This window comes from Pyxicephalus adspersus, chromosome 3, assembly GCF_032062135.1.
Source record: "Pyxicephalus adspersus chromosome 3, UCB_Pads_2.0, whole genome shotgun sequence".
Taxonomy (NCBI): domain Eukaryota; kingdom Metazoa; phylum Chordata; class Amphibia; order Anura; family Pyxicephalidae; genus Pyxicephalus; species Pyxicephalus adspersus.
The window spans coordinates 43,635,702-43,650,669 of NC_092860.1; the positions used below are offsets into that span (position 1 = coordinate 43,635,702).

At 39.3% G+C, this 14,968-nt stretch overlaps 1 protein-coding gene across 3 annotated transcripts; it reads left to right on the forward strand.

The window, feature by feature from the left end:
- Positions 1-1,724: 1,724 nt before the first annotated feature.
- PLIN2 (perilipin 2) lies at positions 1,725-11,031 on the forward strand. 3 transcript variants are annotated; one of them, XM_072404395.1, is made up of 9 exons: positions 1,725-1,778; positions 1,868-1,904; positions 2,782-2,977; positions 4,165-4,247; positions 4,925-5,177; positions 5,751-5,935; positions 6,469-6,603; positions 6,958-7,248; positions 10,484-11,031. In XM_072404395.1, exons 2-9 carry the CDS (start codon positions 1,878-1,880, stop codon positions 10,628-10,630), a joined length of 1,317 nt encoding a protein of 438 aa, XP_072260496.1. In that variant the 5' UTR covers positions 1,725-1,778; positions 1,868-1,877; the 3' UTR covers positions 10,631-11,031. The 3 variants fall into 3 exon arrangements, with proteins under 3 accessions (XP_072260496.1, XP_072260495.1, XP_072260497.1); XM_072404394.1 differs by lacking the exon at positions 1,725-1,778 and having other exon boundaries at positions 2,779-2,977; XM_072404396.1 differs by lacking the exons at positions 1,725-1,778; positions 10,484-11,031 and having other exon boundaries at positions 2,779-2,977; positions 6,958-7,610.
- Positions 11,032-14,968: the final 3,937 nt, after the last annotated feature.

Genomic DNA, 14,968 nt, shown 5'->3' on the forward strand with positions numbered 1-14,968 from the left:
TTTTAACTAAAGCGTACCTACACTCAACATTGTACCTACACTCAGAGATCGGCTCTCTTTTTTTCCCCTTTACAGCGGCTACGTCGCCCGATCTCGCACCTGGCTATGTCACCCGATTTTTCATCTTGATTGACCAGGCCAGAAAGATGTAACTTTTTCAGGAATTAGGCTGTATACATATCTCTTTCATGATTGTTCCCAGCAACAAAGAGTGACAGATGAATGAACAAGTGAAGTACATACAGTGCCCTTCTGTTCTATGAAGGGACGAGAGTGACATTAACTTGTATTGCAGCCATTCTCCATCAGTCAATCATGGATCTGTTCTGATGCATCCGTGAACAAAATCGGGCAACCGCTGTACATGTCACATCCTCATGGAATCAGGAAGGAATTTTTTCTCCTTTATACCAGGCTTTTTTTGCCTTCCTCTACATGTTTATTTCATCCATGTTTATTTCCCTAATGGTTGAACTTGATTAACGTTTGTAATACTCTTTTAAAGAGTACCTAAATCAGAAATTTCCCTTTACATAAAAGGTAGGTGTATTTTTTTTTTTGTTTTAGACATTTTGCCCCTGATTCATCATTAAAATCCGCGATCGCTGGAAGCGCGATAATACGCGCGACCAGCGATCGCGGATTACCGCGGTCCGGGACTCGAGGGCGCGCGTACAATCGCATCCTGAATCTGCTGGCCGGATTTCTGTTTAGGGGGTGTTAGTCACAGGTGTCCCCCACTTGCACCTACATTTTTGGTTTTGTACATCTCCCCATTCCAGAGGAATTGGGGTTCAAAGAAGGGGGATGTCATTGTACACACCCACTTGTACACGCCCCGTGGTATATTTATATCACTGGTAGATTTTTTTCATTAGAACACCGGATAGGGAATCCCCCTCCTCCGCAGTGTCTTGGAAGGGGATCCCCCATCAGAGATCTCCCCGCGGCAGCCGAAGGGAGCCGCAACAAGGAGGCTGAAGAGCCGCATGCGGCTCCGGAGCCGCAGGTTGCAGACCCCTGGCCTATGCTGATTATAACCCTTCTTCCATCTTTTTCTGTATCTGCGGCATCTAATAAGGAATAAACATGGACACATTAGTACATTAATCTGCAGGCCATATTTTTGTTTTGCCTTTGGGCACCATTATACTACTGTTCTGTGATTAGGATAGATGCAGCAATATATTCAATGCCTGACAGACTGGCATTGCACACCAACCCGTATTGCAGTTGTTTTGGCTTTTTTCAGGCAAGTGAGCCATTTACACAGCCGAACATGATTTCCATGGCGTTTTACTATTTAATGTACAGCGCTGCGTAATATGTCGGAGCTATAGAAATCCTGTTTAATAATAATAATAATAATACATGGAGCATCTACCACAGCCTGAAAGGAAGCAATACTTTATTTTCCTCATACAAATGAATGGCAGCAGTACTTTATTGTCCTCATACAGCTGACTATAAGCAGTACTTTATTGTCCTCATACAGCTGAATGGAAGCAGTACTTTATTGTCCTCATACAGCTGCAGTACTTTCCCCTGTACGTGTTACTCGCCCTCCATCCTTGACCCTTGCCTGCTATACCAGACGCCCTTCCACGCGTAGAGCACGGCGGGCGGGTGATGTCACCGCGGCTGTCTCACCAGTCAGCTGATAGAGGGGAGTGGCTATGTGGCGGGGCGTGGCGTTCGATCTATAAAAGGGCGAGCAGGCGTAGGTCAGTATTCATTTTCTGGTTGATCTGTTCCTGTGTGTATATTGCATTGTACTGGTACGTATGGCAATGTGATAATCGCTGCGTTCTCCAAGGACAGCTCAATGAACGTTTCAGCTCTAATGTATTTTCTTTTCTTCTCTTAGATCAAACATCATGGCTGAGGTAGTGGAGCAGCAGCAGGTAACTGGGGCTGTGCTGGGACCATGGGCTGCTCTGATCTCTTTCCTTGTCAGTGGTTTGTTGTGTACTGAGTAGGATTTCCCAGTCTGAGTGCAATGATTAGTGATTCAGGGAAACATGACTGTCAGCTGATGCTAGTCTTCTCTCTGGCTCTAAGTTTTCTGTTGGCTCTAAGCTTTTGGGTAAAGACTTGCATTGCCATTAATAACCTGGATTTATATAGCTCCAACATATTATGCAGCGCTGTACTTTAAATAGGGGTTCCATGTGACAGTGACACAGGAGGAGGAAAGGACCCTGCCAGAAGAGCTTGCAATCTAGAAGCTGGGGGGAGTCACACATGTTGCAATTGGATGTAGAAAACTGTGTGATCTGTACGGCTATTACTGCAGCCTTATTTATCACTTAGGATGTTTCCAGACAAAGCTGTACAATACTGGTCCTCTTTAATCCTATACCACTACCAAAGTGTGAGCTGCCATGGGGTTTGTTTTAGAAACTATTACTGTACAGAGGACACATACTTGCACTACTTTTATGTCTATTAGATTCCTAAAAGTCTGATGACTGGCCATGTGACCAATGCCATTACTCATATCATGTGATCTCTAGCAAGGGAGAGAATCAGAGCTCAGATGCACATCTTACTTGCCTTAATGGATTAGCATTCCAGAATGGGGGACTTTCATTAGAACTTGAGAAGAATTTATTATACATGGTCTCATTCATGTAGGCTACTTATATAATAGGAGGCTTGATAATCTACTAACCTTAAAGGATATAAACTATAAACGTGGAGGTGTTACATGTGTGCTGTTCTCCTGGATGGTGGGGTGACAAACGTATAATCATGCTGATGTTTTACTTTCCTTAACAGAATGTGGTGGTTAGACTTATTAACCTGCCATTTGTGAGCTCAACATATGATATTGTGTCGTCTGTGTATGAGAACACTAAAGAGTCCCATCCCTACCTGAAATCCGTGTGCGGTGTGGCAGAGAAAAGTGTGAAGACCATCACCACAGTGGCTGTTAATGGCGCCATGCCAATAATACAGAAACTGGAACCTCAGCGTATGTTTGGGCTTTATATCTATTTATTTTTTTGGCAGTCTTTAACCCATTCATGATAACAATGGCTTTAGGACAAAATATTCTGAACCATATGACTTAGTCGGCACTGACCATGTCATTTGTATGCCCGCCCTGACCGATCGGAGAGCAACAAGCAAAGAATGGTGCAGTCTTAATTGTAAACAAAATATAAATTATTTCATGATTGTGGGGTAAAGGGTGCAACATTGTCATAACTGTACCATGGGTGGCATTTTATTATTCTATACACTTGAAAATTCCAGGAACCTGGAGACTAGCTGTTATTTTAGGTGTTATTCTTCAGACTTTTTTTTTTTTTTTTAAAGTTTTTTTTTTTTTTTTATTTTAATTCTGCAAAAAAAGACTGGAAATGTGTAACTGTTACCACTTTTCAGATCTGTAAATAACAAGTGGTTATTAAAGTATTACATACTTTGGATCAGTGCTCAACCCAGAAATTTTTTTAAGCTGGGTGGGAAGAAATTGTAGGCGGGTGGCAGCCCCTGTATTGTGACCAAACTCTTTAGTAGCCACCCAAAAACAGCCGGGTGAGTGCTGAAAAATGCCGGGTGGTGAACCCAGCTAAAAGGGCCTGGGGAGAACCCTGGTGCTCAAAGAGAACCTGTATAGAGTGGAAGCAGCTTCTGTTGACTTTATGATGAAAAAATACATTACTCCTGAACAAGCTGTCCACCAACTTGGAAGAAGTATAAAGAACTTTGTGTTTGTTTCAAATGGTTTATAAAGCGTTATAAGTATTTTAAAGTTGTTAGTGTTATCTTTTATAGCTTACAATGTTTTCTTTAATCTGTTTTTACAGTAGACGGCATAATTCACCTTTTTATAATTCTTGTAGTTGTAGCAGCAAGAGTCGCTAACAACTAGGCGACATATTCATGGTGAACTTGTGCAATATGTCTTAAGAATGTATATAACAAAATGAATAACTATTCACTTAACGAAACTGTCAGAAATAGGGATTTTATTTGTGGCTGCGTAGCTGTAATTTCTTTAGAGCCATTCTGCTCAGTTCCCTAGCAACTTAAATAGGAAGTAGGTGAAATGTCAGCCAGGCAGTTACTCAGTATTTCACCATGAACTTGGCAGCTGTGTTCTGTGCTGTCAGACAATAGTTGCATCAGACTAAAATGTCCTTCATTCCTTAGTTGCTGTAGCAAACAACATTGCTTGCTTTGGACTGGATAAGATTGAAGAGAGGCTTCCCATTTTGTATCAGCCAAGTGACAAGGTAAGAGGCTTTTAGTTTAATAGTTTTGGTATATAACAAGAATGAACTGCTCTTGTATCTGCACGCTGACTTTTGGTAGTTCAAGTAGAAGACTTTACACTTTGGAGAATAGCTTGCTTAAGCTTCATAAAGAAAACACATGATGGTTGCCAGACTGTGTGTTCATTAATCCACCCTGGCTGGTTGATGAACCAGTGTGCCCTGTTATGGAGGAGAGCACAGCAGGGTGCTGCTCACTTGATGCCTGTCTACTCTCCCCTCTCCATAGTGTGCATAAGTCAATAATCTAGAATGTATCTTTCATTATATTGGGTATCTTGGTAATGAATATGCATGTGCTTCTTTGGGTTAGTGAGTGGATATTTATATAACTTATTAATATAAACTTTAGGTGATGATGATAATATATAGAATAGCTGAAACCCCTGTTGGGTGTATTCATAGGGGGTTTCTTTGTTTATATACTATACAGAAGGGTACAACTGGGAGTTGGGGCAAAATATCTCCAAAGTGGTAAGTCATTTTAAGCTGCCACAGCAACATTTTTCTTAAGGCCCTAAAATTTTGACCTTCAGCAATGATGTTAATGGTCACCAAGACAAGGTGAATTTCACCATTCGGAATGTGGATTGCCACATTTTACGGTGTAAAACTGAACATATGTCTTTTCCTTTCAGATTGTAGCTAATGCCTCCGAGGCTGTCGTTGGTGCTAAAGATGCAGTGATTCAGAGTATAACTGGCGTAGTTGATAAGACCAAGGGAGCGGTGTATGACAGTGTGATGACGACCAAATCTGTTGTAAATGGAAGCATCAACACTGTGCTTGGGAGCAGTGCAGTGCGCAAAATGAGCAGCGGTGTTGACACTGCTCTTACAAAGTCTGAGACTTTTCTTGAACAATACCTACCACCAACTGATGAAGAACTAGGTAAGTACTGCATTAAATATAACTATTTTGCCTGTAATTTTACCAAATTGCACCAAATAAGAATGGATGCATATAAAGAACTCAAACATGTGTAGTCAGTAAAATTAGACAAGGGTATATGGCCAAGTGCATGTGTATAAACAATTAGGATCAGTCTAGCACCCTTGGCAGTATTCATTATTGTTTATCTCATCATTTGCCTTGGAAAAAGTTGGTGCCACATTGAATAACTACAATTATGCCTCAACTCTTGAAAACTTTGATAGCGCAAGGAGGGGTCACATGTTCAAAAGTAAGGTTTGAGCTGTGCTTAGGTACACGAATTAACAAATGCTTTATTGCATATTCCCTTTTCTATACTATGCCTCTTTGTGACACCTATTTGAGTGGTGGTTTGCAGAAGGGAGAAGCCTGGCAAAGAATATTCTTAATAGGACAGATAAACAGTTGCAGTCCAGAAAATTTACAAGAAACTAACCAAATGCACAGTGTGGACACTGGAACTAGTTGCATCTGTCATATATATATATATATATATATATATATTATAATTTTTTTTTTTTCCCTTTTTAGAAAAGGAAGCTGCAAAAACCGAGGGCTTTGAGATGTCAACCGATAAGGCAAGCTACTATGTTCGCTTGGGATCACTCTCTACCAAGGCACGCAAACGTGCTTACAACCAAGCTTTGGGAAGATTCAGGGATGCTAAATGCAGAAGTCAGGAGGCCATTGCTCAGCTACAGTCTACAGTTGACCTGGTTAGTTCACATCCTCTGTATACCTTGTTTTTTAACAATGAGAAATGACTTTTGTAAAATTAATCCAGTTTAATGAAGTTTCACCTTTTCTATGTGGAAATGACTAAACTTTTTATTTTTTTTATTTTATGTGCTAAAATTTCTTGATGACTGAATTTTAATGTGGGGGAATAACTGTCCAAAAGGGAATATGCTTATCAAATATCCCATTCAGTCCCCTCTATCCTTCAGGTACAACAACAGTTTTGCGTGCTACTAGTCGCTGGGGTATGATGAAGTCAAAATCCTAGCCGAAAAACTTTTTTTTTTTTTTTTTTTTTTTTTTAAGCAAGCTTTTACCGATTTTCATTGTAGTAACCCAGGATCCTGAATTTAGAGACAGTCTTGGTGCAGCTCCCAGTAGTGTGTGTGTGTGTGTGGTGTCAATCTTCTTGTATTACAATCAATCTTGTATTAAGATCTAGGAAGCAAAGTTTGTGGGTTTTTATTTATAACCCCTCTAATTTATGTGGTATTCTACTTTTTATTTTAAGATTGAATATGCCAGAAAGAACATGAATGATGCCAATCAGAAGATACATGATGCACAGGAGAGGCTCTACAATAAATGGGTGGAATGGACAAAGAACGTGGGAGAGCAAACTAAAGGAGAGTCTGAAAGTGCTGAGGTGAGAATCGTTCCAATGCATTTTGTACCTTGGTGGTCAATTAAAATTAAAGGTGCATTTATCATGCTTTTTGTTGGGCAAGCTTTTGAGTCTGCACTGTTGTCAGTGACTGCATTGATGGCACCTTTGTTATGCTCCACTTAACAGTACTGTGTTCGTTGTTGCGCCTTATGCTAAAATGCATACCTGCAAGACCTCTGATGCTCTGCAGGTGCCCACAAGGTGTGTGGTACTCTGGGTAATGGCAGACAGCTCATCACAAGATTGGGAGGGGGGTTGCATATGTTGGGCACTGGGAAATTCAGCACATAAGGTTTTAGAAAGCATTATTAAAACCTTTTTTCTCTTTCATAGCAAATTGAATCTCGTACTCTGATCATCGCACGAAATCTGACCCACCAACTGCAAGCTACATGTCTGTCTTTGGTGTCAAGTGTCCAAGGCCTTCCCCAAAACATCCAGAACAAAGCACACAATGTCAGTAGCATGGCTGCAGAAGTATACCAGCATTTTCGCTCTGCCTCTTCATTCAAAGAAGTATCAGATGGCCTAATTACCACCAGCAGGGAGAAGTTCACAAAAATTAAGGATTCCATGGATGATGTGATGGACTTTTTGGTTAACAACACCCCTCTAAATTGGCTGGTAGGTCCCTTTTACTCATTGGCTGGTCCACGTGGGGAGGAAGAAGTTGATGGGGCAGACACAACCAGCAAAGAGGAATGAATTTTTCTTCTATTTCAGGAATCACATGACACTTAACCCATTTCACTAAACCTTATTAAACTGGTTCCAAGTATTGTCAATATTTATTTGTGCCTTGGTCTAAGGCATTGTAGCACAGCAAGAGTATTGCACGTCCTTACTTTCTGGTCTTAAGTATTTTAACATGGGCCAAAGCATGTTACTTTGAGCTCTTGTCCCCATTGCTGATCTGTATTGCAGTCATTACCATTGTACACATTTGCTCTGTTCACTTTTGTACACTAAATAAATATTTTGCATTACTTGATGTTGTCGGTTATATATACACCTTCTGTTTCCCTATACTGCAATCTCATATGCTAAGTTTCCTGCAGTTTTGATTGTACAATTGCATTCCATGATGTAATGAATTTGCCATATGCATACAGAAATTATGGAAGAGTTGAGATGGGTTTTTATTTTTATTTTTTTTCCCTTAAAACACATTTGATGACCTCACAAGTTGTGTAGAAAGTGGCTACTATGATATTTGTAGTGACATGGCTCCCCTTCATGAATTCTTGCTCATGTAAATATTCCTAAATTACCAGTTGTACCTTATACATAAAGTATGGTACCAGCTAAGTTGAACAGACTAGTGTTCAAAAACTTTACAGTTAGGACATAAGCCTAATTTAATTGGTATGTTGAAATGTCAAGGTCCCATTGCTGACCGTAAGTGAATGTGTAATTTCCTGGTTGTCTCTGGCTTCAATAACTTTACATATTGGGTAATAGCCACTGCTTTATAGTGTGTGGTTTCTTTGTTTGTTTTTTTATTTTTTTTTAATCCTGTAACTGCAATCTGTTACAAACTGTTGGCTGACCAGTAAAGTGGTACACAAATGCAGGTGCTAAAAGAGTACACATGATATAATTTAGCACTAAAAACTTGTTATACATATTCTGCCCTTCTGATCCCGAATCATTAAACTATAGATGGGGTGGGGGCTGGACATTAATGTGGTTTCTTAGAACCTGTTAAAAAGATGCTGTAATTACTGGTAGAGGTGGTATGTAAATGGGATGGTTTGCACTCCCCCCATTGCCAAGCATTGTTTCTCATAGGTAGACTTGCATATGGCACAACATTGGCAAAGTTTGTTAGATGAGCTTCAACTTGTAAAGAAGCACTTTACAGAAGACACATGGTTCCTGCTATAACTTGGCGATGTGGTCTTACATTGGTTATTTTAGATATCACATGAGTGACCCTCAGGTGAATTTGGGGGAAGAATTGTAGTGCAGTATGCAATCATATTTAGCCCATAATCCAGTTATTCTGCCTAGCACTTTGCTTACATACACTGTTCTTGTTGCTCATAAACATGACTGGTATTGGAATCTGCCTTGTTTACTTAGATTTTTCACTCTTCCAGAACACAGGCTCTAAAGTACATTGTAACAAATTTGGTGTGGAATGTGTATTTGTTTTGAAACAAGTTAAAATCAATCCATTTTCTAGTCTCTTCAGCCCCTCACAGCTTTACAGCCTTCATTCAGCAAATGAATGCTCTCTGGCTGTGTAGAAAAACTGTAATGGCCTTTACTTTGGACAGTAGTGTTAAAATTTTGACTTCAGTCTCCTCCCTCAACAGTCCCATTCCCAATACATTTTGCACAAAAAAATTGAACATGGCTTTTTAAAACATAATTCATTACTGCAGTGCAGGTCCACCAGCTACCTGTCTTTCTCCGAGATATGCAAAAAAAGCTACATTAAATTCCAACTTTAACTGTAACTCTTAGCTGAGTTCGGTGGTGTCCTAAAACATCTCTTGGGCTAAAAGTTGGACCCTGATTTTGTGTTTGTGTGACTCATATTGAATCCTGGCTACCAGCACTTTTCAGGAGCAGGACAGACCTGGTAAACCTCATATTTTCATGATCGTACTAATGGGTGAATTAGCACATCATGTTATATAAGTGTTGGTCTTCTACAATGCCCATTTATTTCAATGGTATAATTTTTATTGCATGATTTTTAGGTGGTAAAACTGCCTTTTTAAGGGGTAAGGTGAACCAAGCCTTGTACATCAAAAATATACCGGCGGCTCTCCTTTTAACGAAACAAATAGTTAATAACCGGAACTCCCTCTGATAGCCTAGATCCAGGTAGCTGTACTACTAATAATGTCAGTGCAAATTCCCCCTATCAAGAGTAGAACACCAGGTGTTGTGCCCAGCTAGAAGGGTCAAATTTTGCAGCATGTAAACTATTAGAGCTTTAAAGAGATTTCCTCTTACCAAAATTGTTAGGCTGTTACCAGGCTGCGGTTTTATTTTTTTTAATCTTCATGCTGGTACTACCAATTATTGTCATGCAAATGTAAGGTTACTTTTTAAAAGGTGTCCTATATTCATTTGGCTCTTCAGTGAGTATATTCTTCTCTTCATTTCTATATTCAGTGAGTATTCCATTGAAGTTAAAAGGTTCTCTAAAGTGGTGCATGCTGGACTACTTTTTGTGATTGAACAAACCCACACTTCTATTTGGAGAACTTGGTTGTCACTTCTATGGCAACCTGCGACTATGCTCCCCGGGCTAGAAATAGGGACGTGTCAAAGTGGGATGACGGCACATCATTACGATAGTGGTGTGAGGAGGAACAACACTGGAACCTCTGGGTTTTGCAATTTTATTTAGCAGCACCAAAAAGTAACAACCACATTTTCAAGTTATTTTCACTAGGAGAAGGTTACTTTTCATGTGTTTGTTGAACATTAGCTGTTCGGCTTTTCCTTTAGCTTGTAAATAAAACACGATTTTGAAGTTTTGTCCAAAAAACTCATAGGGCTTTATAAAACAGGGAATATGACATTCTCTCACATTCCCTCGTAGGAATCAATTACTGCCATTGAAACTCATGGGCCTGAAAGATTTTCCATCAGGGCATGTTTAAGGGAATGTCTCATTCCCTGTTTTAGAAATAATGGTCAATGTTGAGTATGTATGTATGACCCTGAAAACTACTCAGTTTGCCATTATAAAACTGAACAGATACAGTAATTCATTAAACCAGTAGAAAATGAACTTGGCAAGGTTTTTTTTTGTTTAAAGTTAGTGGGATTGTAGGAGATATGTATGTGGTAAAATATTTGGCTAACAAACTTTTTTTTTTTTCCTTCCAACTAGGTGCCAGACTTCAGCATTTCTGACTTATCATCAGAAACTGGAGGTGACCCACAGATGTTGGGGGTAGAAGAGGAGGAAATGCAGGATTTCACCCGTATAAATGGGCGTGTAATAAACAAAGATTCATCAGATTCTGCTACTGCTTAACTGCTCTAACACTCTCTCTACTTTCCTTCATAAATACTACTGACTTGGCTGACTTCAACTTTTCACATAATTCATTAGGTTTGGCTTAAAAATACTTTGCTGGTAGATCTAACCAGTTTTACTAGATGTCTAGTAAAGTTTTGTGAGCATAGAACATACACATTAGCCAATGAATGCAAATGAGTGAATTTTAAAATGTTAACACTTAATATGGATTACTATACAACCTAAGACAAATTAAGATTTGCAAAGCCTGGTACCTGAGGCTATACATTGTACTACTGTTGCAGCTGTCCTGTCAGAAATTAATCTGTTAAATTCTATTATTTAAGTTCTAATATTTGTTATACTGTTTGTATTTATGCACTTATTACATGTCAAATAAAATCCTGTTTGCAGCACCTTTTTTTTGTGAGACTTCATGAGAATGGTAATTCATAAGATTCAATTATATTGAAAAGACTAAATATGCTGTTATGAAGAGGAATTTGAATGCCATTATTGAGCCTGCCAAAAATAAGGATTTTTGGTACACCTCACACCCAATGGAGAAATGTAATGGTACAACTACAATTGGTATTCTTACTATTGGTTGCTTTGGCTTAGTTGGAAAATGTTTTTAATCGTAAACCAACAGAACCAAATATTAGGAAATCTATTCCTATCTTCCTCACTCGGTAAATAAGGCCCACAGTGGGCAGAACTGAGCATGCATTTTAGGGAGTTTTTTTATTTCAAAAACAATTGTGAAATAATGTGAGAGGTCAGGAAACATTTTCTGAAATATAAATGATTTGGTAAAGGAGACACTTTAAAGAATAACCTAATGTATTAATATAATTTTTCTTATTTTAAAGGCACCAAATTCGCGATGTTTGGTATATTAAACACACTTTAACAAATATTATCCAAAAGGTTTTTGTTAAGACAGAAAAAAAACATTATTTCTTAAAACATGTATTATTACATATAGGACAGAAGTAATGCTGGAACCTCAACGCATTTCGTGGAGCTAGTCCATTTCTTCAGGAGGAAAAAACACATATAAAAAGTCCACATGGGTTCATGGTTTCCCCAAATATTTTCAGATACCAGATGACTGCAGGAGATCAATTTGGAGGGATCTCAGTTCGACTGATCACATTAAAAGCCTTCCAACATCACACTTCATGCCTCATATGTCATAAGGAACTGTATCATTTCTTTCCACAACAGTAATACTATGCTGACCTTTTGGATAATATTTGTAAAAGTGTGTTTGTTATACCAAACATTGATAATTTGGTGCCCTAAAAGTCCCAAAAATTGTTTGTTGTCCTGAAAATGTTCTATTTATATTATCAGGGATATGGCACATGCAATTATAAGAAGTGGTCACCACTCACATTGTCAACACAATGCATTTACTTAACAAGGCAAATCAGTTATAATTGGGTTTATGTATGTATTTAGTGAGTCACTAAGCTATGATAAACAGAGCAAGAATTCTGACTTTACTGGTAGCATGCTCGTTTGGAGTACTAAAGTTAGGGACACTGTCTTGTGTCACTCAAGACCAAGATTCTCTTTTGCTAAGTTAAGCAGTTCCTTGAATCTACTGATGAATAGTGATTCTACCAACACACTAATACAGCTGCAGGGCTGAAATCTCCCACTTTTCCATCCAATTCCGAAAATGTGCAAGAAACGGTCAGCCAACACAGGGTCAGAAATGCCTTTAGGATGGCCTGTTTCTGCCAGATACAAAGAAAACATCATTTTGTTTAGGTGCTAAATGATTGCAACCTCCATACTTTCAATATTATGGACATTTTATAGAAACTATCTTTATTCTGATTTTTCCTTTCTAATGTATTATTCCAACTGCTGGGGATGCAAGTAGCAGTGCTCTATAGCTGATATTTATCTTAAGGGAAACTTCTTCCAATAGCAGCATGGAATGTATTACCAATCTGGTACAAGCTGGCAGTTGATATTATTATGTACTCTAAGAAGCAGAGGAACAGTATGCAAGGTCTTTTGTTACCAGAGCCAGAACAGTTACATTTCAAGTGACCTGTTAGCCCTGACTCCCAACCTGAAGAGTCACCCTCTTCAAACCAAGTACATTTTCCAGTTACAAATTTCATTTCCATGCCAATGCACATTGTCGTACAGGCACTTAACATTATTGCTTGTGTTAAGTGAGTCAGTAAATTACTGTTTTGCACCATACTGAAAGTGCTTGGCTCAGTTATTTACAGTCTAAGAATAAGGATACAATAGTGTGGGTAGATTTATGAGTTACATGCTAATGGAATTCTATACAAGCTTATCTTCATTTCCTGCTTGTAGGTGCCCTTTGGATTTAGTTATGAAATCAAGTGAAGGGAACAATATTGACATACTTAAGAGTTTATAATGATTGACCTCATTTTGTTTTTGCTCTGTGTGACATGAGGGAACAGGCTGCTATTAAAATCCTCTGCCTCAAAATGTTGCACATTTTTCTCCAGTAATTACTTTTCTCATAGAGTGGGGTAATCCAAATCTAGTTCAGTTCCTTTTCATTTTGTTAATCACATAGAAGAACTGGTGTTTTGAGGTAGAGGATTCTATTGGTTGCCTCTATTTGAAAATTAAATTGGCCTGAACATTGCAAGTTTGAGTTGGTTCTGCAAAAGCAGAACATTAGCTATGTTTGACCAACATTCGGGTTTAAGCACAGGCTCATCGATGATGCCCTAATGGATTAAGGAAAAGAGGGACTTTGGCAGCCATCTTTAGTCCAGATACCAAAACCAGGGGTCCTATTTGTATTTATGGTATATACCCTCACAAAGACTCCATAAAAAGCAGAGGCAGCTCGAACTGCCATTTTAATATAAAATTTTGTACTGTAAGGCAGGGTGCTGCTGCGGTGGATAAAGAGATGTACTGGGTGTTTGGACGTCAATGGCTGCAGCTTCATATGCTGATCTGGGGAATAAAGCAGTAAGGTAGTTATATATCAGTGCTGTTATGACTACACAAACACAGTTGTAATTTTCTTTCATTTTCTTTGATTTTCAACAGTTTAGAGCAGTGGTTGCCAACCTCACGGACCACTAAATCCATGGAATCCAGACCGCACATGTGCAGGGAGCTGTGTGTCACTCAAAGGGGAAGAAACTTCTCCCCGGAGTGATGTCATGATGCCAGAACCTGCCCACTCTCCTATCGCAGGCTTAGACCTGCTTGCTAAACATCCCTAGGGACAGTAGCTCAGAGTTGTGGATGCAACAAAAGTTGTGTCCACAGCCCTGTGCTACCGTCCCTCCAGGCTGCTTAGCAAGCATGTCTCAGCCTGCGATGGGAGAGTGGGCGGATTGTGTCCATACGGGGGACATATTCAGCAGGGTCAGGAGAAGGACCTCCTTGGGGGGCGCACCGTCCAGAGCTGCGGTTTAGAGCTAGTAAAAGGTTAAAAGTTCAATGGTGACTGATTTAAGGTAAGGTTTGCATGTTGCTCTTCCTTGGGGTTGTGATAAAATCCCAGAACAGTTCAGCAAAATCTGGGACAGTTGAAGGGTATGTGTTAACCTAAAAGATTTCCCTGCCGTTCCTCTCTGGTCACATCCACCCCCAAAATACCCTGTGTACAGAGACATCCCATCCTCCATCAACCAGGAGATTTGGTTGTAGCAATTGGTCCAAGCATTGCATTATTGGGGGAGGTCATATTCTCCTCCACATCTGAGAGTACCAATTATTTTGAATTGAACGCCATGGTAGAAGAGGCCAGAAGCACTCAACAGGTGGGAAAAAAGTGGTCATCAAGTGGGGAAGAATATTCTTTTTTAAGTGAACCTGAGCTCAGACTATGCATTATAAAATATTCACATATTCAGGACATGCAGTTTAAAGCACTCCTCCCCAATGAAATTCTGCCCAATACTTATTTACCTCATTTACTTTTAAATGATCAATTAATGGATTAGCAACTTTCACTGCCAATCAACACTTTGATTAGGTAAGAGCTATGGGATATATGGGAAATATTGTGAGCAGGCCAATTCTTTATTGCAGGAGGGACATTGTATGTCTGTTCTGCAATAAACTCACCTGCCTGTTTGCAATGATTCAGCTAAACTCACTTTATCAGTGACAACATCTTCATCTGGTTCTCTTTGGTCATTTTGATTGGTAAGCCAGAATAAAGTATTTCCTGCACGTGTGCAGCTCAGTTTGCAAAAAAAACTTACCGTATTTTTCGGACCATAAGACGCACTTTTTTTCCTCCTAAAGTGGGGGGAAAATCAGGGTGCGTCTTATGGTCCGAATGCAGAGGTACAGGGGCATATTTTTTTACTTACCTGT

Bases quoted from the DNA above. Each gene is read 5' to 3' on its own strand.
- PLIN2 (XM_072404394.1), top strand. From the start codon at position 1,878: ATGGCTGAGGTAGTGGAGCAGCAGCAG. The intron at 5,178-5,750 runs GTAAGTACTGCA...TTCCCTTTTTAG, and splicing joins ACCAACTGATGAAGAACTAG to AAAAGGAAGCTGCAAAAACC. The intron at 7,249-10,483 runs GTAGGTCCCTTT...CCTTCCAACTAG, and splicing joins ACACCCCTCTAAATTGGCTG to GTGCCAGACTTCAGCATTTC.